This window comes from Ambystoma mexicanum, chromosome 9 (assembly GCF_040938575.1).
Source record: "Ambystoma mexicanum isolate Mex_15411 chromosome 9, UKY_AmexF1_1, whole genome shotgun sequence".
Classification (NCBI taxonomy): domain Eukaryota; kingdom Metazoa; phylum Chordata; class Amphibia; order Caudata; family Ambystomatidae; genus Ambystoma; species Ambystoma mexicanum.
This window is the reverse complement of record NC_090931.1, coordinates 294067927-294092035: the sequence shown is the minus strand read 5'-3', so window position 1 is coordinate 294092035 and position 24109 is coordinate 294067927. Positions and strand designations below refer to the sequence as shown.

The window sequence follows — 24109 nt, the reverse complement described above, 5'->3', positions numbered from 1 at the left end:
CCTGTATTTGCCATTTACTGCAAGCAAAGTGTGTTTGCAGTAAATGAAAAATATGTTTCTAACATCCCCATACTCGCCAGCAAGGTCGAGTATCATGCAAATGGTACTCGTCCTTAATAGAAACTACTCGCCAATGCTAGTGGGCTAGTAGATTTTGCGAGCCCTGACTTTGTCCCATTTGGCCTAGGTGATTGAAAGAAGATCTTCACTGATACATTCTCCCTAACAACCATTAGAACCCTGGTTACCCTTCCGTTTCTGGCTGGAAGGTATCACAGTTACGGAATTTTACCAAAGAAAAAACTATAGCACTGTAAAGTCACGCTTAAAGTAACTGTGCTCGTCAGAGAAGATGATCTGCAATTGGCCATATATGGCACCTTTTACAGAATGGCCAGACTTTGGACTGACAAGGTTTTCGGGAGATTACCCCAGAGCCATATTGCAAGGTCTGAGTTAGGCATGAGCAGGATCCCTCCGGCTCTCTTTGACTTACCGATTGGTAGCAGTAGTTGAGAAGCTAAGGCCAGGCACTCAGGAAGAGGAAGGAGTGATAGGAATACTAGGTAACAACTTTAACACTTTGAATAACGGACGTTTTTACCCCAGAGATAGAGTAAATACACTTGATATATATTTGGAGGTTAATAGTATCAAGACTGGCAATATTGGCTACGGGTTTTGCTAGGTGATCAGCTATATCTTCGTCTTCACTCGATTTGTAACCCTCCCCTGTCTCTTCCTCCTCACCTGAATAATCCAGTTTCTTCCGGCGGGTAAGTCCTGTGTACGGCTTCTTCTTTTTTAGAAGATATGGTCTACCTCGGAAAGAAGCCACCGTGACTCTCAGACAAAGAAAACCCCACGGTGACTCCCCTCCGCGACAGCCAGAGGGGAAAAAGCCACTGGAACGGCAAAAAACCCCTGGATCCAATATAGACGTGAAGATTGTGGGAGTATTCAGCACAGTCGTAGGTTGAATGATCCTTCGCCGAAAACCCAGATGATAGGTAAGGTTGGCGATACCGCTGATCGAGGGAAAAGGAGATGGCAGTTTACAGGTAGGAACCCCTCAGGGTGGAGGACAAGAGTGAACAGAGAAATCCGAGGGCAGTGTCTCTTAGAGCGAAGAAATTCTCAGCAGAGATTCAACACGGGAACAGAAACACAAGAGAAGGCAAACAGGATACAGAGAAAGGGGGGGGGCCGTACGGAACGGGAGGTGGAGAAAACAACAGGAAGATAGCAAGTAGACTATCCCAAGGGATAACTAGCGCAAGCAACAGGGCGATGAATGAACACAGTTGCAACGCGCCGAACCGCCGGCAGCCGAGTGGTATATATACAAACGGCGGCGGCCATCTTGAAAACAACTAGACCGCGTCTGATAGGCGAGGAGGAACGTAATGGAACATTTTAATGGCGTCCTCGCGTCCACCTTCGCCACAAACGCCAGTCGCTGGCGGCCGTGACAGTATGCCCCCTCCGAAGGCTTCTCCCACCCGGCCTTTCTGGATGTAGTCGGTGGAACTTGTGTAACAGTTGAGGAGAGTGAATATGGAACTGTGGTTCCCAGGTGTCTTCTGAGGAGGGATATCCTTTCCAATGAACGAGATACTCAAGACGTCCCCGATGATAACGGGAGTCCCGTATCCGAGAAACTTCATATTCCTCGGAAGCTGGAACTGGCAACGTACACAGCTTGGGGGATGCTTGTTTCCGGGTATCTGGCACAAAGGGGCGTAAGAGAGATGAGTGAAACACGGGATGAATCCGCCTGAGTCCCTTTGGCAACTTGAGGCGGAAGGCCACAGGATTGACCTTTGAAGTTATCTCAAAAGGTCCGATTTAGCGGGGTGACAGCTTCGAAGGCCGAACCCATCGAGGAAGGAACTTGGTGGACAGCATGACCTTGGAACCTCTGTCCCAGGCAGGAACTTGACTTCGGTGTTTGTCCGTTTGCTCTTTGTAATGACTGCTAGCCTTAGAGAGGCTCTGACTGGCTGTGTTATGGGCCTCCTTGATCTGCGCAAGGGTATTCTCCAAAGTAGGAACGTTAGTTTCCTCCCAGAAACACGGAACTATGGACTGCGGGTTGTATCCGTAGGTACAAAAGAATGGGCTAGTTCCTGTAGCCGTGTGGACAGCGTTATTGTATGCAAACTCTGCTGTGGGAAGCAGGTCCACCCAGTTGTCTTGCTGTTTATTTATGAAACACCTTAAGTATTGCTCTAAGGTACCGTTTAACCTCTCGGTTTGTCCATTTGTCTGGGGATGAAACCCCGACGAAAGAGCTCTCTCCACGCCCAATGAATTGCACAATGCTGCCCAGAATCTGGAGGTATACTGGCTGCCCCTGTCTGATATTATCTTTTGAGGAAGCCCATGTAACCTAAAAATGTCCTTTAGGAATACGTCAGCCATGACCGAGGCGGATGGGATCTTTGTCAATGGAGAAAAATGTGCAAGTTTCGAGAAAGCATCTACGGTTACCATAATGCAGGTACAGCCTCGGGATACCGGCAACTCCACAATAAAATCCGTAGAAATGCATTTCCAAGGGCCAAGTGGAACCGGCTCCTGTTGCAACAGCCCCATAGGTTTCGAGGTGGAATATTTGCTTTGTAAGCATACCATACAGGAGTTAACATAGACTTGCGTGTCAGCCTTCATGTTCGGCCAGATGAACGCCCTTTGGAGAAGTTCCAGAGTACCTCGTACTCCTCGGTGACCAGCAGTCTTGGAATCGTGGCACCACTGAGTGACTCGTCTTCTGAGATTACTGGAAGGAATAAACAGTCTTCCGTGGATAAAGTGCAACCCGTCCTTAGTGGTGACCGGTTGATTTCCCATAGTGAGAGCAGGTTCTTGGAGGCAGGCTCCTCGTACTTCATCCAAGAAGTTAGACACTGTAGATATGATCCGGGTGCGAGGAAACAAACTCCTTTCTGTAAGGGACGATAACATCGTCTCTGCGGGAGAGAGCATCAGCAACTAGGTTTTGAGAGCCAGGGATGAATGTGATGACGAAATCAAACTGGGCGAAAAAATGAGCCCATCTGGCCTGGCGGGTGTTATAACACTCTTGTTGCTTGAGTATTTGCAGATTTTTATGGTCTGTTCGTATCTGGAACGGGTGTAGGCTCCCTTGGAGCAAATGCCTCCATTCCACACAAGCCAATTTCATAGCTAGTAATTCCTTCTCTATGACTGAATAGTTTCGTTGGCTAGGATTTAGAGTTTTTGAGAAATATGCCACCGGATGCTCTAGGTCCTTGACTCTCTGAAGAACAGCACCTACGGCTGCTGCAGAAGCGTCAGTTTCCAGGATAAAGGGTAGTAGCTGATCTGGTTGTTTCAAGATAGGAGCTGCACAGAACTTGTGCTTTAAGCTGAGGAAGCCTTCTTCAGCCTCACTAGACCAGATGAAAGGGCCTGTGGATTTCTTGAGAAGGGATGTAATAGGAAGAGTGAGTAAGGAAAAACTTGGAATGAACTTCCTATAGAAATTTGCCAGCCCTAGGAAACGTTGAATGTCCTTAACCGAAGAAGGCGATGGCCATGACAAGATGGCATCCACCTTCTTGGGGTCCATAGTAACCCCCTTGTCGGATAGAATAAATCCCAAGTAAGACAATGAGGATTGAGCAAATGCACATTTCTCAGGTTTTACCAGAAGACTGTGATGTTGTAGTCTGCGCAGAACTTCCTTGACATGTCGGGTATGTTCCTCCTGGCTCCGTGAGAAGACCAAAATGTCATCCAGGTAAACCACTGTGTTAAGGTTAAGAAGGTCGGAAAACAATCGGTCCATGAATCTCTGGAAAATAGATGGTGCATTGACTAGGCCAAACGGCATGACTTGGTACTCAAACAACCCATAGGGGGTGCGAAACACCGTCTTCCACTCATCTCCTGTTCTTATGCGGAGTAGATGATACGCATTCCGTAGATCAAGTTTAGTAAACACCATAGAGCCTTGGACAGCCTCTAGGATCTCTGATATAATGGGCATAGGGTATCGATCTTTTATGGTCACTCTGTTTAACCCCCGATAGTCGATACAGGGCCGCAGCTCCTTGGTGTCCCGTTTGGGTATGAAAAACAGAGAGGCCTCAGCGGGGGATTTGGAAGGTCTTATGAGTCCGTTGGCTAAATTATCATCAAGGTAGCATCGGAGTACAGCCTTCTCCGATACTGAGAGGGAATACATCTTCCCAAAGGGGACCAATGCTTGTGGCACTAGGTCGATACCACAATCCTCTGGGCGATGTGGAGGGAGTCTAATGGGGGTCTGCTCCTGAAAGACTTCGTTGTATTCTGAAAGACATTTTGGGATGCAATGGATTGTACTGCCTTCAACAGCAGACATGGTCTTTACAGTTGTGAATGTTGGTTCTGGAAGGCATTCTCTTAGGCAAAAGGCGGAATGGAAACTTAGTAGGTTCTTAGACCAATCCACCGTTGGGTTGTGTTTCCTGAGCCAGCCTATTCCTAAGATGACAGGGAAATGGGCCACCCGTATAATATCAAACTTTATGATTTCAGAATGCTGGTGTATGGATACCTGAATCTCCTCAGTGGTGTGGGTAATGAGTCCTGAACATAGGGGTGTACCATCCACTCCTTCAACCTTTTGGTCCTCCTTTTTCTCAATTCTTAGCAGACCCATCTTATTAGCCCAAAAAGTGTCAAGGAAGTTTCCAGCCGCACCACAATCCAGTAGAGCCTGCGTCTCTACCTCTCTATTCCGGAAGCGGAGTTTGATGGCTATCACCATGAGACGCACATCTTCGCTCATCTGAGAAGAGGCCACCGAAAGTGTAGTGTAGGAACAAGGTGTAGCCCCTCGATAGTCCGTTCCACGGACTATCGAGGGCGGTCGTTTCCCGATCTCCTTGGGGGCACATCAGGACAGTCTCTCAGCAAATGGTTGGCTCCTCCACAATATAAACAAAGGTTTCCTTCACGTCTCCTCTTCTTTTCTTCGGCAGTCAACGGAGATCTGGTGCTTCCGATCTGCATGGGTTCCTCTCTGGCGTGGCGCGATACAGGCGAGGAGGAGGCGGGGGGTATATCCAAAAAAGAATGTGGACCTCGGACCTTCTTCCTTTCGTTTCTTCGTTCCAACAGGCGGAAATCGATTCTTAGAACTGCAGTTTGAAGATCCAGAAAGGTGTCTGGGCGCGGGATCCGGGCAAGCTCATCCTTGAGCTCTTCTCGCAAGCCCCGGCGGAATATGGTATACTGGGCCTGCTCTTGCCAACCTGCCTCTGCAGCAAGTTTCTTGAAAGTGGAGATATAGGAAAGTAAGTCGGTACTCCCTTGACGTATATCCAGCAGGTCTTCGCTAGCCACGTGTGAGCATTCGGTTCGCAAAAAGGTGTGTCGCAGCAGTTCCTTAAAGGCCGCGTAGTCCTGCAACACTGGGTCAGATAGGGATACCAATGGAGTAGCCCATGCCAAGGCGTTTCCCGTCATGTGCGTGATCATGAAACCCACCTTGGAATGATCTGTGGAAAAGGCATTTCTGCGGAAGGTGAAGTGAATATTACAGGCCTCCAGGAATTCCTTAACCTTTCTTTCCGAGCCGTCGAATTTACCTGACACCAGGGGTAGTGGGGGTAAATCGGTTGTCTGTTGTTCTCTTGCAGCTACTCTTTGTTGGAGCGCCACGTTGTCAGCCTTTAGTGTTTGGACTTCTACGTTGAGGGTTTGGACAGCTGTCACCAACTCTTGCAGTTGTTGTGGCGTAGCCATGTTTTCCGTTAGGCGTTGCAAACTATCAAGACTGGCAATATTGGCTACGGGTTTTGCTAGGTGATCAGCTATATCTTCGTCTTCACTCGATTTGTAACCCTCCCCTGTCTCTTCCTCCTCACCTGAATAATCCAGTTTCTTCCGGCGGGTAAGTCCTGTGTACGGCTTCTTCTTTTTTAGAAGATATGGTCTACCTCGGAAAGAAGCCACCGTGACTCTCAGACAAAGAAAACCCCACGGTGACTCCCCTCCGCGACAGCCAGAGGGGAAAAAGCCACTGGAACGGCAAAAAACCCCTGGATCCAATATAGACGTGAAGATTGTGGGAGTATTCAGCACAGTCGTAGGTTGAATGATCCTTCGCCGAAAACCCAGATGATAGGTAAGGTTGGCGATACCGCTGATCGAGGGAAAAGGAGATGGCAGTTTACAGGTAGGAACCCCTCAGGGTGGAGGACAAGAGTGAACGGAGAAATCCGAGGGCAGTGTCTCTTAGAGCGAAGAAATTCTCAGCAGAGATTCAACACGGGAACAGAAACACAAGAGAAGGCAAACAGGATACAGAGAAAGGGGGGGCCCGTAAGGAACGGGAGGTGGAGAAAACAACAGGAAGATAGCAAGTAGACTATCCCAAGGGATAACTAGCGCAAGCAACAGGGCGATGAATGAACACAGTTGCAACGCGCTGAACCGCCGGCAGCCGAGTGGTATATATACAAACGGCGGCGGCCATCTTGAAAACAACTAGACCGCGTCTGATAGGCGAGGAGGAACGTAATGGAACATTTTAATGGCGTCCTCGCGTCCACCTTCGCCACAAACGCCAGTCGCTGGCGGCCGTGACAAATAGCTCTTTATGTTCAGTGGAATGCAGGAAAACTAAGAAAGCAGTTTTGCAAGTAGAAGCAATCCTAAAATCCTAGCTTGCAAGGTTAGTGTTACTCATGGAATCACAGGCGGTTTAGGTTTACCAGGACTCGGTATAGCATTCTCTACCAGTGTGCTTCTCACAAAGATAAAAACAGGGTGCAGTTTAGGGTAAACCTTGCCAATGGGTATATACTGTATTCAATAGTCGGATGAGATATAAAAGAACCAGTAAAATAGCCAGGGAATGAAAAATAATAGCAAATCCTCATCAAAGTTCAGATTAGGATGTACAATGGCAACCGTCAACTATTAACTCCCCATTCACGAGGATACTTAAGAAGTGCTATTAGGTCAGGGGTTGGTGGTGTTATGCTTGTGTAGAGATTATGCATATGAAGTAGTATGTCCCCCTAGCAGAAGATGTGTCAAGGGTTGGCCATTGTGCTTCCCATGCACATGTCAGATAAACACACTAACAAGTCTTCAGGGTGAAGAGCATTGGGATTTTACTAAATCCTATACCATACACAAGGACAAAAAACTTTCTCACATTGCAGGGCCATAAAGATGTAGCTTATCGAGGGGCATGCAGACTTCCCACTAAATTAAAATATCATGCTCCCCAAACCCATGGGCAGCAGCTCTCTGGTGTCTGGATCAAGAACAGGGGATGGCGGTGGGAGTGAGCGGGGGGCTCAATCTCGCCCTATCCCAAGGACAGGTAGCTCTCCTCTTTGCCATGAACAGGCAGGAACATCCTATTTCCTAAGCATGAAGCGTACATCTTATTTGAGAAGCATGGTGCCCTACAGTACTCCAAGGAAACGTAGCCCTCACTTATCTCAAGGACATGGAGTCTGCACCACTTCCCATGGTTAGCTTCACAAATTGACACATTTCCTTCGATACCCACCTGCACAGGGATCCTTTTGGCAATATCTACAATAAGTTCAACATTTGCATAGTTGTTGTTGTTCGGTCCCCCCGGTACAGGCACATAGTGGTCAGCCATCTTAATATACTCTGCAGACAAAAAAGCAGTCATATTACTCTCAGTATTCTTTGCTATTTAATAAAACGTTACTATTGTGGGGCTGGATACTACCTAGATGTACAATGGAGCAATCTGATTAAATGTATACTTTTAATGAGAAATGGTTACAAAAAAATCAACTTTGAATTAAGTCCTATTGTCTTCAACTTGTGTGATTTATTAATTCTCAGGAATTTGATATACACACTTCAAAATGATCAAGCTGTGTGGAAAAGGGGACGTGGTTCCCAGCACAACCACGATCATGGTCTACACAGTACCATTGCACCAGGGTGGAAGAGCTAGTTTACTTCAAACCTTATTTTTACTCCTACGAAGAATTTCAGAAAGGGGAACAAAACTTCATCCATCAATTGGCTTGTTTCATCTTTACATGATTCGAAAAGTAAAAGCCTCTGCTTCTGTTCACTGATTGGAGGAAGTCTGCCGTCTTAGTGGACTCAAATGCATCAATGCTAAAAACATACAAAATCAACCATTTTGAATACTGGGATTGTCCCTCACCAGACCCCTACTTCCAATATGGATTCATCTTCACTTGTTCAAATATTGCCAGCTATATCTATTGAGATGAACGTGCCTCATTCTAATTCCAAAAACACGTATGGGCTTCCCACACACTGGAGTAATTAAAGCTAAGGAAGCAGACCCCCATTCTAGATGCACTGGCACAATGCCAGGCGATGCATAGACCCAGAGCTTCACTTGCTGGATGGCATGCATCGATTAGGGTTTTTTTTTCGCTTCGAGCATCGTGTCCAGTGAGCCTGGGTCCTAAAAGAACACGCTTTAGAAAATAGCCATGGTGAGAGACTATATCAGAGAGCTATAAATAGAGATCGGGTCCCAAACCCGGTAGGGGGTGTGTGTTCTTCGGGTAAAATTCACAGGCTCACTATTCCTGTATGGGCTCCCATAGGATGCCACAAGATAACACTTATTTTCCAAAACAGTTACAGACATCTCCGAATCAGTGATGGTGCTTATTAGAAGGCAGCATCCATGAATAAAAGAGAAAGATCTTAACTCCAGTGAGTAACTAGGCAGCAATGTCTCTTAAACGAGACATAGCTTAACCATCTTCTTGATATGCTGACCTTACCCGACTACCGTCCTTTATTTGTTCGTGCTGTCTTTTATGTTGCAGCGCTTTGACGCCCACGGGCTTTAGCGCTATACAAATAAACAAAATAAATAGTCAAAAGCACACCAGGGTTCTAGAAGGCCAAGACTGAAAAAAGGACACCCGTGCCACCCTTACTTCTAGTGAAGTTAAGGTGAGCAGTACCTGCCATTCATATAATAAAAGCCTGTCAGTCAAGGGGGTCCCTTATTTATAGTCCAAAGGCAGGCATCCAATCACCACAGAGGTTCTCGGCCAGGAATCGTTGCATCACACAAACTGAAGTGGTCAACGTTCCTGAGTTTTCACTGCAATATTTATTTATATGTATTTATTGTTTGCTTGTTAGACGCTTATACAGCGAGTAAAATACAGTTTCCAAACTTTCTTTTGCAGCTCATATTACGTGATTCGATACAACTTAACATCCTTACCATTAGAGAAATGCCGAACCTGAATATTTACAGAACCATTACTGCTAAAAACATATAATATTTCATAAAAAAACATTACATTACTAGGCATTCTACGTCCTGATTTCAGATGGTACATTCTATGCCCAGTACATACGACGTGGACTTCGACTTTACAATCCACATTGTGACCTTAGAAAACGCAGAACCGCCAATTGCAGCCTAACCCTGGTCCCATGTAACATGTCCAACCATAGTGCTTTAAGATTAACACATTCAGTATTAGGTACGAATTTAGAAAAATATTCAATGCGTGCTTGCCCCACTGCATTCTTTGCACTCCAGTCTTGGATGTTAAACCTTTTTACTGCGTACTTCCTTCAGTTTTGCTTTTTGCCATCAGATTAAGTTCTTTGTGAGTTCGAAAGCTAACGCATTGCTCCAGCTCATCATAATATCTTCAGTTAGTGGCAGTTCAATAAGAAGGTATGGGAGGTTTCTTATAACTGAGCTAACAAGGTGGCAAACCTGTTTTGCGAGTTCAGAATTTAAAATACTGGGAACATTCTATAGTCCTGTTTCACAGGTTGGAAACCTTATAGAAATGAACAGTGTCTGCCCATCAGTAAATCACACCACCACACCAATTACTCCAGTCATTTGACATGCACAGATTTTAGGTTAAGAATGTGAGCCTTTCTTACAGGGCTATGCAGGAATGTGCAAGCAAATATAAAGATGAAAAAGACAATAAATCAGTAATTACATCGCTTTACGTTTCTACATAAAACTTCTGCATTAAAGATATTAACACGTTTATTGTAAATGTCCAGCATTTGCTCGTATATTTTAATATTTAGGTATGATATACTGTTGGGTATTTGAACTGGCCAGACATGGGAAAGAATAAAGTGGGGCCTGAGCCATCGAGAGAGTTCAGAAGGCAGGCACAGCCAGACTTACCAGCATTGGCTTTCAGATCCTCGGGGGTCACCATAACCACAAAGCGCAGGGCTCGCTCATTTCGAAATACCTCATAAGACCAGCGGCGGATGGAGCGCATGCACTTTACGGCTGCAATGCCATTATTTGCAATAAGGACCTGTGTAGGAGGAACAAAGGGAGATCATTTAGATGAACCACTGGCCCACCTCCAGGTTAATATTTCATGGGTGCACCCTGGTCAACCTACACTCCAAGGGACCTGCTCCAGCCATCATTTTACACTTGGCGGGTCCTGCCAGCGCCTGGGTGTTCGTACGCCATAGCTAACCTCATGCACTTATGGAATAAGCTGCAGACTACAGAACTCCTGGTGACATGCTTGCCAGCCCTGCCAGGGTGCAAAATGTGCACTCACCAATAGCCATTAGTTAGCTATAATTAACTCTTGGCGAGTAAAACATGGGACGATGTGTGTAAGTATAGAATTGAGGTGGCAAGTGACTTTTTATGTCTGGCTCATACCTTGCAGCTTGAAATGTTCCCCATGTTACAGCCGTGGTGGCATGCTCTGGTAAACTCACAGGGACACACCCTCATAAGTGTATTGCACTTCGGGTGACCCACCTTGTGACATCCTATGGTAAACCTACTACACTTCTGAGGCCAAGCACCAGCAAAAGTCTTACACACTTCATCCAGGCCAGGACCGGTTTCGTACACTACTTTGGACATGTCACAGTCTAACACCTATAATCCTGAGGAGGCATATATCTTTCAAACGTGAGGACATGCCATTAAAAACCTTTTAGATACCGTGACTAACTCACGCCATGGAAACATGCAACAGCCTACCTTCAGCACGCCGGGGAACATGTCATGGGTAACACTGGGAACATGCCATAACAACCTCTTACAATCCAGAGGATATACCACAAACAGTCTTCAACACATCAGGAAAGATGTTAAGGCTTACACTAATATTATTCACTCACTTTCCATGACAAACCACTTTTCACTTCAGAGGACTTGATCTGGCCTATCTCAAACTCGTGAGGCTTAACATCTGTTGTAAGTCGGTATCAGGAGACGGAGGCATGTTTTCAAGTCTTTTATTCTTTCAAAAAATGGTGTACTATTTTCCCATAGCTGGGGACTCAACCATAATCAAATAAAAAACGAATACAAGGGTGCTCATTAGGATGTCAGGAGGTCTCAAAATAAATATAGTCCTCTGTCCGGAAATCCATCCTAACCTACCTTCTTTCCCTATCTCTAAAAAGGAAAACTACAACTAAGGCATGATTTGGGTGAATTTCCCAACGAAAGGGATGGCTGGTGGTTTCTGGCCCACACCCCTTTTGGACTAATTATTGTAGGACCTTGCCTTGGTTCATAGTTCCAGGTTGTACCGTTCAGACACTGCCGGAATGCACGCCCAGGCTCCAGACAGAGATATATGGGACAATCGTATTTCTGATGCGTGTATCTGCTTAGATTCACATGCTATGCATAGGCCGATATCTAGTAGAAGCTGCAGAGTATTACAGTTGTGGCATCTACTGCACGCAAGGTCTTTCACGCGTCGAGGTCTCTCAGATGGTTTGGTTTCTGACATGAGGTTGCATGAAGTGTAGCTTGAGTACATGTGTATTAAAGCAGATACTGTATCAGATAACGCTCAGATAAAACATCTAAGCACCTTCTACTCCGAGGGGAGGATGGGTGGGCGCATGTGATTCTAAGCAGATACAAGCATTAGAAATACAATTACGGTGAGTAATGTATCCCTTCTGAGGCTTGTGGAATCTGCTTAGATCACATGCTATACATAGATTAGCAAGCAGTGTTAGGAGAAGGTGTTGGGAAGTGAGAAGGTCCAGCGGCAAAAAGATGTTTTTAGAACCGCATGTCCCACCTGTGTATCTGCTTTAGAATGAGTGTCAATGAAGTAGTGCTGAGTGTAAGTGTGTACAGTGCTCCATGTATCTGCTTTGCAAATGGTGTCCAGCGGCACTTTTGTGATAAAGGCCAAAGTAGCTCCTATATCCCTTGTGAAGTGAGCTCTCGTGTGAAAGGCAGTGTTTAGTTTGATGAAGAGTAACTGAGCTGTATTCATCCGACTATCCACCTGGAGATGGCATTCTTGGAAGTGCGGTCTCCTTCTCTGCCTGGTGCTACAGAGACAAACAGTTGGTCTTTACCTAAGCGGTCTGGTCTTGTTTACATAGTAAAGGACCGTCCTCCTTACATCTAGTGTATGGAGGTTTTTTCTCGGCTGAGCTTGTTGGGTTCTAGAAGGAGGCCAGTAGCTCAATGGATTGGTTTATGTGAAATTTGGAAATTAATTTAGGTGAAAACCTAGGGTCTGTTCATAAATTTGTCCTTGTGGATGACAAAGAACAGGTCCTGCACTGACAAGGCTTGAAGTTTGCTAACCCTTCTTATGGATGTAATAGCCACCAAGAAGGCAGTCTTATATGTGAGGTGTTTAAGGCTTGACTTATGCATAAACTCAAAGGGGGTCCCATGAGCTTTGCAAGCACTACATTGAGATCACAGCCCGGCGGTGGGTTTGAAACAGGTGAGTGGAGTCTCTTTACTCCCTCCATGAATGCCTTAATGACGGGCACCTTCCAACATGATACTTTCTTGTGAGAGGTGGTGGAAGCTGATAAAGCCGCCAGGTGAACCTTTATGGAGTTCAACATTAACCCAGAGTCTAACTAGTGGAGCATTATAGTGAAGAATGTGGGATGGGGTACATTCTACAGGGTTTATTTGTTTAGACCGGCACCAAATTACAAATCTTCTCCACTTGTCGAAATAACAGTGTCTGGTGTTTGGTTTGCATGCCTCCTTGAGGATATCCATACACCTCTGTGGTAAATTTAGATGTCCACACTATGACCGGAGGAGCCATGCTGCCAAGTTTATTGAGTGAGGTTGAGGGTGTAATGTCATTCCCCCGTGCTGTGTCAATAAGTTTGTTTGGCACTGGACTATGATGGGATGCACATCGCCAGTTTTGGAGAAACTAGGATGAGCGTCATTTGTTCTTTGTGAAATCTTGTTCACCACCCTGTTCATTAGTGGAGTTGGGGGAAAAGCGTAAGCAAATGTCCCTGACCAACTCATCCATAGGGTGCTCCCATTGATCTGTATTGACTGATTTGTCAGCTGTACTTCGAATGCTTGAAGCACTTTGAATACCGCTAGAAGTTCAAGCAGGTTGAGATGGTTCTGTGCCGTGATGCGAGTCCACCAACCATGTGCTGTGAGATGAAGGTGTTGTGCCCCCCCCCACCCGGAAAGTGATGCGTCTGTTGTAACTATCACTTGCACCGCTGGATCGAGGAAGGGTTTCCCCTTCAACAGATTCTCCTTTGTCGACCAGCAAAAGGCTCGTACTAGTGTTGGCGAAACGACCACTAGATCATCCCACTCTTTCACCAACCACTCCTGCATCAGGAGTATGCGCAAACTTGTGTGTGGGACCAGGTAAATGCAAGATGACATCATGCTGAGCAAACGCATAGCTTTGCGTACGGTTATCTGGTGACAGGCTTGATACTGTGGTATTTGAAGTAGAATGTTTTGGATTCTTTCCTTTGACAGAAAGACTATCCATTCTTCTGTATTTAAGACAGCTCCTAGGAACTGTTTGGTTTTGTTTGATAAAAGGCTTGATTTTTTCTCATTTATTGAGGAACCCAATTGGAAAAGGTTTATTGTTCTTTGTGTATTTTGCCTGCAAATTTGGGTGATTTCCCTGTGATCAGCCAGTCGTCCAGGTAGGGTACACTGGGATTGCCTCCCTGCGCAGGTGCGCTGCCACCATCGCCAGAACCTTAATGAAAACCCTTGGTGCTGATGCTATTCTGAAGGGTAGCACCTTGAATTGGTAGTGCCGGTTTGCTATCTTGAAACGCAAGAATCTTCTGTGCGCTGGGAACACTGAAATATGAAAATAAGCATTTTTCATATCCAAGGTTGCCATGTAGTCCCCCCGCTTTAGCAGTGGGATGACTTCTTGTAGCGTTGTCATGCAGAATTTCTGTGGCTTTACATAAGTGTTTGCAGGGCGCAGGTCTAATACTGGGCGCATTGTTAGATCTTTCTTTGGCACAAGGAAGTAAGTTGAATATATACCCTTGTTTACCTGGTTTGCTGGGACAATTTTGATGGTGTCCTTGAGCAGTAGTGTTGCAACCTCTTTTAGAAGGATTTGTGGTTGGTTTTTGGTGTGGGGGATGGTTTGATGATCACTGCAGTAATTCCACACAATAACCGCCCAAACACCCACTTGTCCGATGTGATCCCCTCCCTTGTGTGGGTGAAGTGTGTTATACGCCCTCCTACTGGAGAGGCATGGGAGGGGACCTGAAGCGGGTGGTCATTGTTTCTGAGGTGTTTGTTTGTTTGTTTGTTTGTTTATTTATTTAGTATAGCGCGCAAAACCCAGAGGTAACAGGGCGCAACAGAGGTCAGGAAGATAGGATTACTTAAAAACTTGGTTACAGAATAAGATAGGCATGAGAAAAAGTGCATTGCATTTACAGTTACATTGTGTGGGATGTGCATATATACATATAGTTGAGCGAAGGCTTACAAATTTACATATTAATACTGTGCGTAGGGGCAGTTCGGTTGCATTTACATATTTACAAATTTAAGAGGGAGCCCCTCTCCGCCCCTCAAACGAGACCCCGATCCACCCTATCTCTCCCTGCCGCCTTAGACCCATCCCCCCCGGCCCCCAGCGCGCCCTCCTGTTCTAGAGAACCCCCTCCATCAAGCGCTACCTATCCCCCAGAGCCCAGCATCCTTCTTATCCCCATCCTCTTCCCCTGCCTATCGCTAAGGAGGGGTCCATCCCAACTAACCCCCCTGCTCCTCCTGGCCCCTACCCCCGCACTCCAAGGCCCCCCCTCCCCCAAGTTTCTTTTCGATCTCCTTAAGCTGCCAATCACAAAGGGCCCCCTTCTCTGGAGCCCCCCCTTATCCTCCCCCAATCTCCCTGGGGCCCCCCTTCCCCTCGGTTACCAACGTACTTGCCGGAGCCCCGTTCCCAGTGCCAAGTTTTCATTCCCCCCCCCCCGTTGCTGACTTCATTGTTCCTTTCCAATTTTCAGTTTCCAACGATGCACTTCACTTTCCAATTTTCAGTTTCCAACGATGCATTTCCCATTTCCCCCACCCACTTTTGGAGTTGGAAAGGTCTTCCAAGCCCCCTAACCCTCCCCATTCTCGTGGGCCTCCCCTGAGTCTAATGTGTTGCTCCACCTCTCGAAGTGGAGGACCTCCCCCGGCCGCGAGATCTACGCTGGCCCCTTTGGAAGCCTCGAAAGGCTTGTCCTTGATTGGACCCCCAGCATGAGCTTTGATTTTGGCTATATTCGGTACCTCTTTGTGAATTTTGCCCTCAAAAGCAACGGAAAAAAAATCTGCCTCTTTGGCCCGGTGGTTTATTAGTTAGCTGGCCTAAGAGTGTCATACTCTTCTTTGGCAGATTTTAATGCGTCTTCAACCGCTTTATCGAATAGGACATTCGGTTCGATGGTCATGTTGAGGAGTGTTTCCTGCGTTTCCGGTTCAAAGCCAAATTCGCGAAGCCATGCATGGCGTTTTAATAGTGTCCCCTCTGCGATTATCCTGCATGCATGGTCTGTGGCATCCAAGTTATTTTTCAGGATGCAGTTTTCCCCAGCCTTTCCTTCCACTACTGCTTGGGACAGTTGCGATTTTAGGAGTTTTGGTGCAGAGGCCATTAGGGTAGCAACTTCCTCCCACTTGTGGCAGTTATAACTTGCCAAAAAAGTGGTGTTGTTGGCTATCCCTGTTTGAAAGGCCGCTGAGGAGGCCACTTTTCTCCCGGGAGTATAACACTTTTTGCTCTCCTTATCGGGGGGTGCTTCCGATGAGGCTAGAGGTGTTCCTGCCCTCTTGCGTTTTGCGGTCACTACTAGTGAGTCAGGTTTTTACTGGCCCCCGATGTACAGTGGGTCTGCGGGCGCAGGGCGGAACAACTTTTCAATACCTGTGTTCACTGTCCGCGTTTGGCTAGGAGACTCTAGAGAGGGGTGGATTCTTCTTTGAACAGACTGAAGAATAGGTATAAATTGGGTAACAGCCTTCCTGTCACCCAAAATGTCGTCTACAAAATCTTTAGCTATTTGCGTCCCCTGGGTCTCGATCTGGAAATGCTCAGCTGCTTTTTTGAGCATATCATTATACTGAAGTTGGTTGTCCACAGGTGAATCTGCCACTCGTGGATCTAGGCTGATGGGAGAGGGTAAGTCATACACATCCTCTTAGTCCTCATCGTAGTATTGGTCTACCTCCTCTAGTGTCTCAACTTCCTCTGAGTCTGTATTTGGATCATAAATATCAATTGGACTGGGTCTTGCTGAGGTGTAACTAGAAGGGTGTCTTGACGTGGCCTCTTTGCTGAGGGTTGTGAAGACGTATCGCCACTAGTTGGTGATGTGTTTTGTAAACTTTGCACAGCCTGGCGGGTTTTCTCTAAAACATTAGCCATGAATGTCCTCAGAGGTCCACTGAGAGGAGTGTGGTATAGTTACAGGAGTTTGTGGCGTTATAGGGGCAGGCTGTCCTTTATTCTTTAAAGGCAGTTGCTATGGTGTCCTCCCCTTGCGAAACAGTGTCCTTTTCCTTGTGTGGTGTACTTGTCCTTTCTCTATGAGAGTGCTGACTATAGGAAGAGTGTTTTTTGGAAATGTTCCCTTTAAGCAGATTTTCAAGGACATGCTTCTGCACCAGATGGGCTATTTTTGAAGTCTTGGTGCTTTTTGCCGATTTCGACATATGCGAGTGACGAATTTCGGCAGATGGGAGGTCCGATGCCGCGTCTTCTGACACTCGGTAGTCAGTTGATGGTTTGGACAGGGCGTCCGCGTCGTCTTGCAACTTTGGGGGCCTGTCATGTGGCCATCGGGATCTCGACTGCCCAGAGGACATGGAACTAGTGGACCTCCACCTCAATGCTGTGTGCGGCCGTGTGGACAATGTTGTCGTCGACTCTCAGCCCTTGGGTATGTGTTTAGTGTGGGCTGGTTTATGCATGCTACTGCAACTGGGTGTTGTCCCCGTAACAGCGCTGCTGGCCTGTCTGGTGGGGTCGGGGCTAGCACGTGAGACTCGATGGGTTACCTGTTGCCTTCGTCGTCCGAAAAGATAGCAATGCTGCCATCGCTGGATACACCCTCCACATCCATGACGGCTTCGGCCTGCATGGCGTGTTGGGCCCAACTTTTGGTCTTTCAGTCCTTTAGTGTTTTCGGTTTGAAGAGCTGACAAGCTCGACAAAGCAATGGCCCTCGTCATGGTCCCTTGCAAGACAGAGGTTGCACACTCAGTGCTTGTCTTTCCAGGGTAACTTTTTGTTGCAACGAGGGCAGAATGTAAATGGTGTGTTTTCCATATTTTGATGCAAGGGCAGCTAGGCGAAAATAGAGAGGGTAAAAGGAAAAATGCATTCTCTTGGAGCCCTAAGAAATGTCCACCCCCCACTCTCCCTACTCTCTGGGCTGAGGCCCGTTGCGGGGTGTCATCAAGTCAAGGTTTTGCCCGACTACATTTGCCTTGATCACCGCCGTCGAAGATGTTCATCGAAGGTCAGTGATTTAAAGTATAGAAAGAGGAACTAACTCTAATTAAATTTTAATCAATGGCGTTAGCCGAATAGGAACTCTGCGATTTGGTGTCCGCCGATGATGGCAGAGAAAAACAATCTGAGAGACATAGACGCATGGAGGACCATGGGTACAGTGGACATCACATTAGTGATAGTAGAACCCCGGCCCAAGACATTTCATCTGTGTGCACAACAACTCAATCAGTAAAGCATCATAGAAGGTGTTGGTGAATGATGTATTCCATTTTTGTCCAGGCCGGAAGTCTGTCTGAACCTGTCTTCCTAATATTAGTCTGGAGCAGGGATGCGTCAGGGTAGCCAACAGCATCTTCACAAAGGTGCATGTCGGGGGATGGGTGTTATCCCATTTGTGCATTTGAGCAGCTGTGGGCAAGATCCCAAAATGAAACTTTAATTATACAACCTTTTCCCTCTTAGAGGTAACGTAATCCAAGTACTCTTCACATCCAACCTGTTTCTTAATCATAAAATACCGGGGAAGAGCCTCAGAGGCCTTGGATTTCGTCAGGATATTGCTCTCCGCCCTACCCCCTGCAGCAATCTTCATCTCTTCCTTTGAAGGAGATGTCAAGACAGCAGGATTGGACCAATGCTCCCCAAGCCCCGACTGTCCTAAGGTGTTTTTGACATGAGAGTTACTCCCTTGTTGGGACAACACGTCCAGAACTGCTTCTTTGTATTTACAGAGATTGTCATTTGACCATAGACGGACCCAATAAAGCACTGGTCGCAATTTACATATTGATTCAAACCCTTGCAGGCCAGTCTCAAGGAGCACTGGGATGTTTGGTGCACTGAAGGGCAGTCCAAGGCTGTTTTTCAAGAATTTGTTCTCCACCACTGCAAGGGGCTCAGTAGCCATATGCCCCCAGAGTTCAGCCCTGTACAGTGCAGCCTGCAGCGCCTGGGCTTTGTGCGCCTTCAGTGAGACACGCACCGCCCCATTTCCATGCTTGTTTTGTAAACATAGCTAGGGCCCCACAATACCTGGTCAACATATTTTTTGCCTTCTCAATCTGCATTGTCCACCCACAAGACGCCATAACCCTCACCCCCAGATAGTCGTATGAAACAACCTGCTCAATTACCCCATCCTCCAGAGTACGTCTAATGGCCTTCTGCTTCTTCCTCACATTAGATTTAAAAATCTTTCCTTAGTTTTTACTAAGGTTCAAGGTAAACCCATTCCTTTTACTGAAATCAACACAAATCTCAAGCTGCTTACGGGTGTTAGAGACAGAAGTACTGCGTCGTCTGCAAACAGCAGAGCCGGGAGCTGGTCACCCTCCAGGGAAGGGGCGTCGGTCTGCACACCCAAGAGCTTCTTCAATACTTCAGTGATGAAGATGCAAAACAACTTGGGAAATAAAGCATAACCCTGACAGACTCCCTTCTTGATATCAATACTGCTAGTGGCACTTCCATCAATTCCCCCCACAAAATACTGCAGTGTTCCCTGTGTATAAGCTCTGGATAGCTGAGAGCAGTGCACCTGGAATGCCGAGCTCCACCAACATCTCCCAGAGACGTGTTCTTGGCACATAATTGAATGCGGTTCGTAGGTCAACAAATACTGCATATACGGTTGTCTTCCTGAGCACGGCATATTTCTCACACACCAGGTGGAGGCTCAGGCTTTGGTTGATGTTACTGAAGCCCTTGCAGAACCCTGTCTGGCAGTGATCTATAATCCCACTAGCTGAGAGCCCATTCATCCAGGTGAAACAGTAATGCCTGGGCAAACGTTTTCCCCCGGCATCCAATAAGGAAAATTGGCCTAAAATTTGCAAGGTCACCACAGGCTCCCTTTTCATGAATAAGGCCAATTTCTGAAGTGATCCAGGACACAGGAACCTGCTTCCTACACAATAGTGCATTCAATAGTTTGGTCAGGTATAGTACCCAAACGACAGACTAATTTCTATCAAATTCTATCAGAACCCTATCCAGACCGGGTGCTTTACCAGTTTGACGCCCCAGAGCCAATTCTACTTCTTCAGTAGTGAGTTTCAGTGGGTTTTGCTAAGGCTCCCTGGTTCGGATAACACATTCCCTGGCCAATTCTACTTCTTCAGTAGTGAGTATCAGTGGGTTTTGTTAAGGCTCCCTGGTTCGGATAACACATTCCCTGGCCGGACTCGGTATCGTGGCTGCTGCCCCTTCCCCCTGGTACAAATTGCCATAATACTCAGCCCATACTTGTTCAGGGATCGAGGCCTGCAGTTGATTAAGACTCCCTATTTGTTACAGACGTATAAAAAGGTACATCATTCTGAAGAAAACGATAAGACAGTGTTAAAAAGGGATTCCTGGAAAACAATCCGCAAAGAGGAGGCAAAACACAAAGAACTTGTGAAAGAGTTACAAGAACTTGTACAGAAGGTAACATGATACTATTTGAAATTAACCTACTAATAAGAAGTTTGAATCAAAGGAGAAACCTTGAAAGAAAGGGCAATAAGGAGAAGGGAGACATTGTACTGACCTTATTTTGCTAGAATAGTGGTAGGGACAGCTGACCTTTTTAATTTTATGACTTCCTGACAACAGACAAGCACCTTAGTTATTTATATATGTGGGAACACCAACATAGCACTAGGGAAAGTTAGGTATTTTCTTATCATTTGATACAAACAAGTGGACATTTCAATTAAGTGTCCATGTCTAGCTGCTGGCCCTCCATAGACTTTGCTTACAATGTGCAATGTATTTTGGCGCTAAAGCTAAAAAGAAAATGAAGATTTTTTAAATAAACAAATGAAAATGGATTGTGCAAGCCCAAATGCAATGCCTCATCTTCTCATAACCAGGGTTCAGGGTAACTCCCCCACTATCAAGCTCCCAATTCCGTCCATCCGTCGCTGCCAAGCTCCTGACCCGTACCCTAATCACAGAAACTCTGGTAGATTTCATTCCTCTGTCTACTGAAAGAAAGGGGGCAATGTTAACTACTTTCATCAAGTCAATAAGTCTTCAGCTACAAGGTTTGTGTCAGATTCCTAAAAAGTAGGATTGGTCCGGCCCCTAATCAAGAAGCATACCATTAACCATATTCCTCTGATAAACCATCGGCCAAGTATAAGATTTCCAGCATTGGCCAAACGTCTGAGAAAAAGTGGCTGGGCAGAAACTTCATGACAATCTAGAGACGTTCTATCAGCTTCATTTCAATCAGTTTAATTCAGGTAAAATCAGGGGCCCTGAGATATATCCAAATACAAGGCAGAAATCCTTGTGTCTGATGGGATGCAGATGTGTCCCTCTCCCTGCAGCTAAGCCCTGCACTTGAAGAGGCATTATTTGAAATGAAATGGCTGTAGAGGATTATTTTCATCCATTACCATCAGGAATGGGCCACTGCTGTGGGGACAGCCACTGATCACGGCCTGAATTACTGCCACGCGATCATAGCCTGCTTACCATTATAAACTATTAAAGGTTTAATATTTAGTCTTGCAGTTTAGCAAGTTTCAGCAGCTTTCAAATGCTACCTACAGACATGGGAACATACCTTCTCAATTACTTTATTGCCGCCAAATCGAGTTACAAACTCTGCTGGGGAGGCAACTGTGAAATCCCTCTGCAGGTCGATTTTCTTCTTGTCGCGCCCTTGCTTCACCAGGTGCAGCCCGGACATGCTGGGTCTATAAGAGAAAACACAGTCAGAAAACAGAGAGCTTAGATATTCTGAGAAAATGGAAACGCACATGGGTGGAGTACGAAAATAGAGCCAGAGCAACATGGGATCAGAGCAGAAGGTATAGAGGTTAAGGGAAGTGGGGCACACTCCCAAGTGTTCCCCACTTATCCTTGAAATCATTGATGAAATAGCCTCCCGATTACTGCCATAGAACAATATCAAAGCTCCACTTGCTTCCACAAACAAAATTGTTCCATCCAGATAACTGCATGTCACTTTGAAGAGAGGTTGTGGAACATCAGCAGCTAGTCGACAAAGCGCTCCAAGAATAACAACGTTAAGTATATCATAAGGCCTTTTAACAAACAAAAAGGAAATCTTAGCATCAGAAGATTGTGGGATTCAAGAACCACTGAAGGATTCTAGGTTTAGTTGTTAGGGAACTCCTCCCCCCCGTCCCCCATAATCACCTCCTAATCTCCTTATCAGTGACATGGACTTTGCTTACAACTTATTTTGTCGCTAAAAGTTGCTTTAAAAAAAAAAAAGAAGGGATTGCGCATTACAAGTCCACATTGTCCCCAAATACAGTGCCTCATCTTCTTTCATCCAGGCTTCAGGTAGCCTTCTGCATACCCCCACACATGACCGATGAAAAAACAGATATTCAGGGCTTGCTGGTCCTAGGAGGGACAACACAAAAAGGAAGAGCAAATAGAGACCCATGACTTGCCGAGCCTAGAAGAGAATGGTCACATTAGGAAATAAAACAGAAAACAGATCCAGGAAATGCTGGTCATTGAAAGGAAAATGCACAGAGGAAGAGAAAAAAAGATTCACAACATGCTGGTCAAAAAACGAGAAGAAAAAAAAAGATGCAACATTCTCTGGGCCCAGGAAAGAAAACACAGGGCAAAAAAATAATGTCCAGGTTGATCCAGCCTTCAGAAAGAAAACAGAGCAAGAAAACAGAAATCCAGCATGCTGATCAAAGAGAAAACACAGCGGGAGAGAGAGAGGAGAGATCCAAGACATGCTGAGTAGGATCCTAGGGCTTGCACAATCCAGCCACGAACAAGACCAGCCATGGACCAGCCTCTTTGCCTCTTAGACTATGAGCTTTTACGTTTCTCCCTCTTGCACCCGAGTGTGCACCTATGACTACCCCTAGCTTCCCAATTACTGTACTGTCTTTCCACACTGTGCTACTCACCTATAATGCATCCAACTCCTGATCCTTCTGCTGCCCCTCCAACTCACCTCTCTCAACACTTTCTCCAATCCCGCTACAACATCCTCCTTTCCTATCCCTAGTATAAAACTCACAACTGGAAACTCACACTACTCCATCTCTTTTCCACCTCCTTCCAACAAACAAAGCAGACCACAAACCATACCTCCTCTAACACCTATCCACCTCGCCTCTCTTCCTCAACTTCTCTACTCTTCCTTACCTCAACAACTGAACATTGCACTCTGGAATGCTCAGTCTTTATGGAACAAAACCAGTCTGTACGCAACAAAACTTCCTTTATCTACTTTCACTCCAGCTCTCCTCCCGTAGACCTTCTTGCCATCACTGAAACCTAGATTTCTCCATCTGATACTGCCACTCTGGTGGGCCTATACGACTCCTAACTATCCTTCATTCACACTCCTCGACTGACTGGCAGAGGTGGAGGCGTCGGGCACATACTCTCTTCCCGACTCAATGCGTCACAAATCTCCAGTGCCACGTCCTACCTCTTTTGAATTCACCATGTCTAGTATTGCTCTGCCTCACTCTACTATTGCTCTGCCTCACTCAGTTCAAATCATCTCCATCTATCGCCCTCCTTGTCCCACTGGACCATTCTTTGATGATCTTGGGCAACTCCTTGATTTTCTTTCCACTAATTATCACCTCATACTCTTAGGTGACTTTAACCTTCCCTCTCCAACCACTTCTCAGAAATGTAAACTTTAGTCTTTTCTTAGTGGCCACGCTCTCCACTCTATCCATACCCTACCTATCCACACAGGGGCCAACTCTTTGGATCTCTTCTACCTCTCTCTCAGCCACTAATACTATTGTCACACCGTCCATATCTCATCACTCAATTGTTTCCACCACCATCTCCTTTCACCCTGTGACCTTTCCTCGCCACTTGCTTCGCCTATTACTAAAAGGAAATGTAAACCTTCTGCCATTCCCCCTTTCTCTCTGACCTACAGTTCTCGCTCTCTTCCTTCATACCGATGCCTATTACACCAACACTGCCTTCTCCAGCTTCCAATTACTACTATACGACTCATTCTCCTCTCACTTCTGTGAGGAGTCAGACACATGGCAGCCATGTTTTAGTTTAAAGATTTTTATTAAATGAAAGGGGGTTGGCAAAAGGCCTCTCTGACCATGCAATAAGAGGATTTTCCCTACCTAAAACCAAAAGTAAGGATCTGTCTGTCAGGATGTTAAAACAAAACTGTGCAGTGTCCAAAATTCTATTCCAACCCTCATACTAAAACTAAAATATAAAGGTGAAAAAGGGAAAATGTCTTTAACCTTACGTGGTTTGAAAATGTGTTCAAAGAGAAAAATGACTTAAACAAAGTTTCATCAAGGTTGGAGTTCTTGACTCCAGAGGGT

At 46.0% G+C, this 24109-nt stretch overlaps 1 protein-coding gene across 3 annotated transcripts in view; it reads right to left on the bottom strand.

Moving 5' to 3' along the window:
• ACACA (acetyl-CoA carboxylase alpha) overlaps positions 1–24109 on the bottom strand; it is a 1281346-nt gene that overhangs the window by 1056373 nt on the left and 200864 nt on the right. For all 3 annotated transcript variants that reach the window (XM_069614682.1, XM_069614683.1, XM_069614684.1), the window contains 3 exons: positions 21352–21484; positions 10184–10322; positions 7544–7653 (listed from right to left, as the gene is read on the bottom strand). In XM_069614682.1, coding sequence (XP_069470783.1) covers positions 7544–7653; positions 10184–10322; positions 21352–21484 — 382 coding nt within the window. The remainder of the gene's footprint in view (positions 1–7543; positions 7654–10183; positions 10323–21351; positions 21485–24109) is intronic.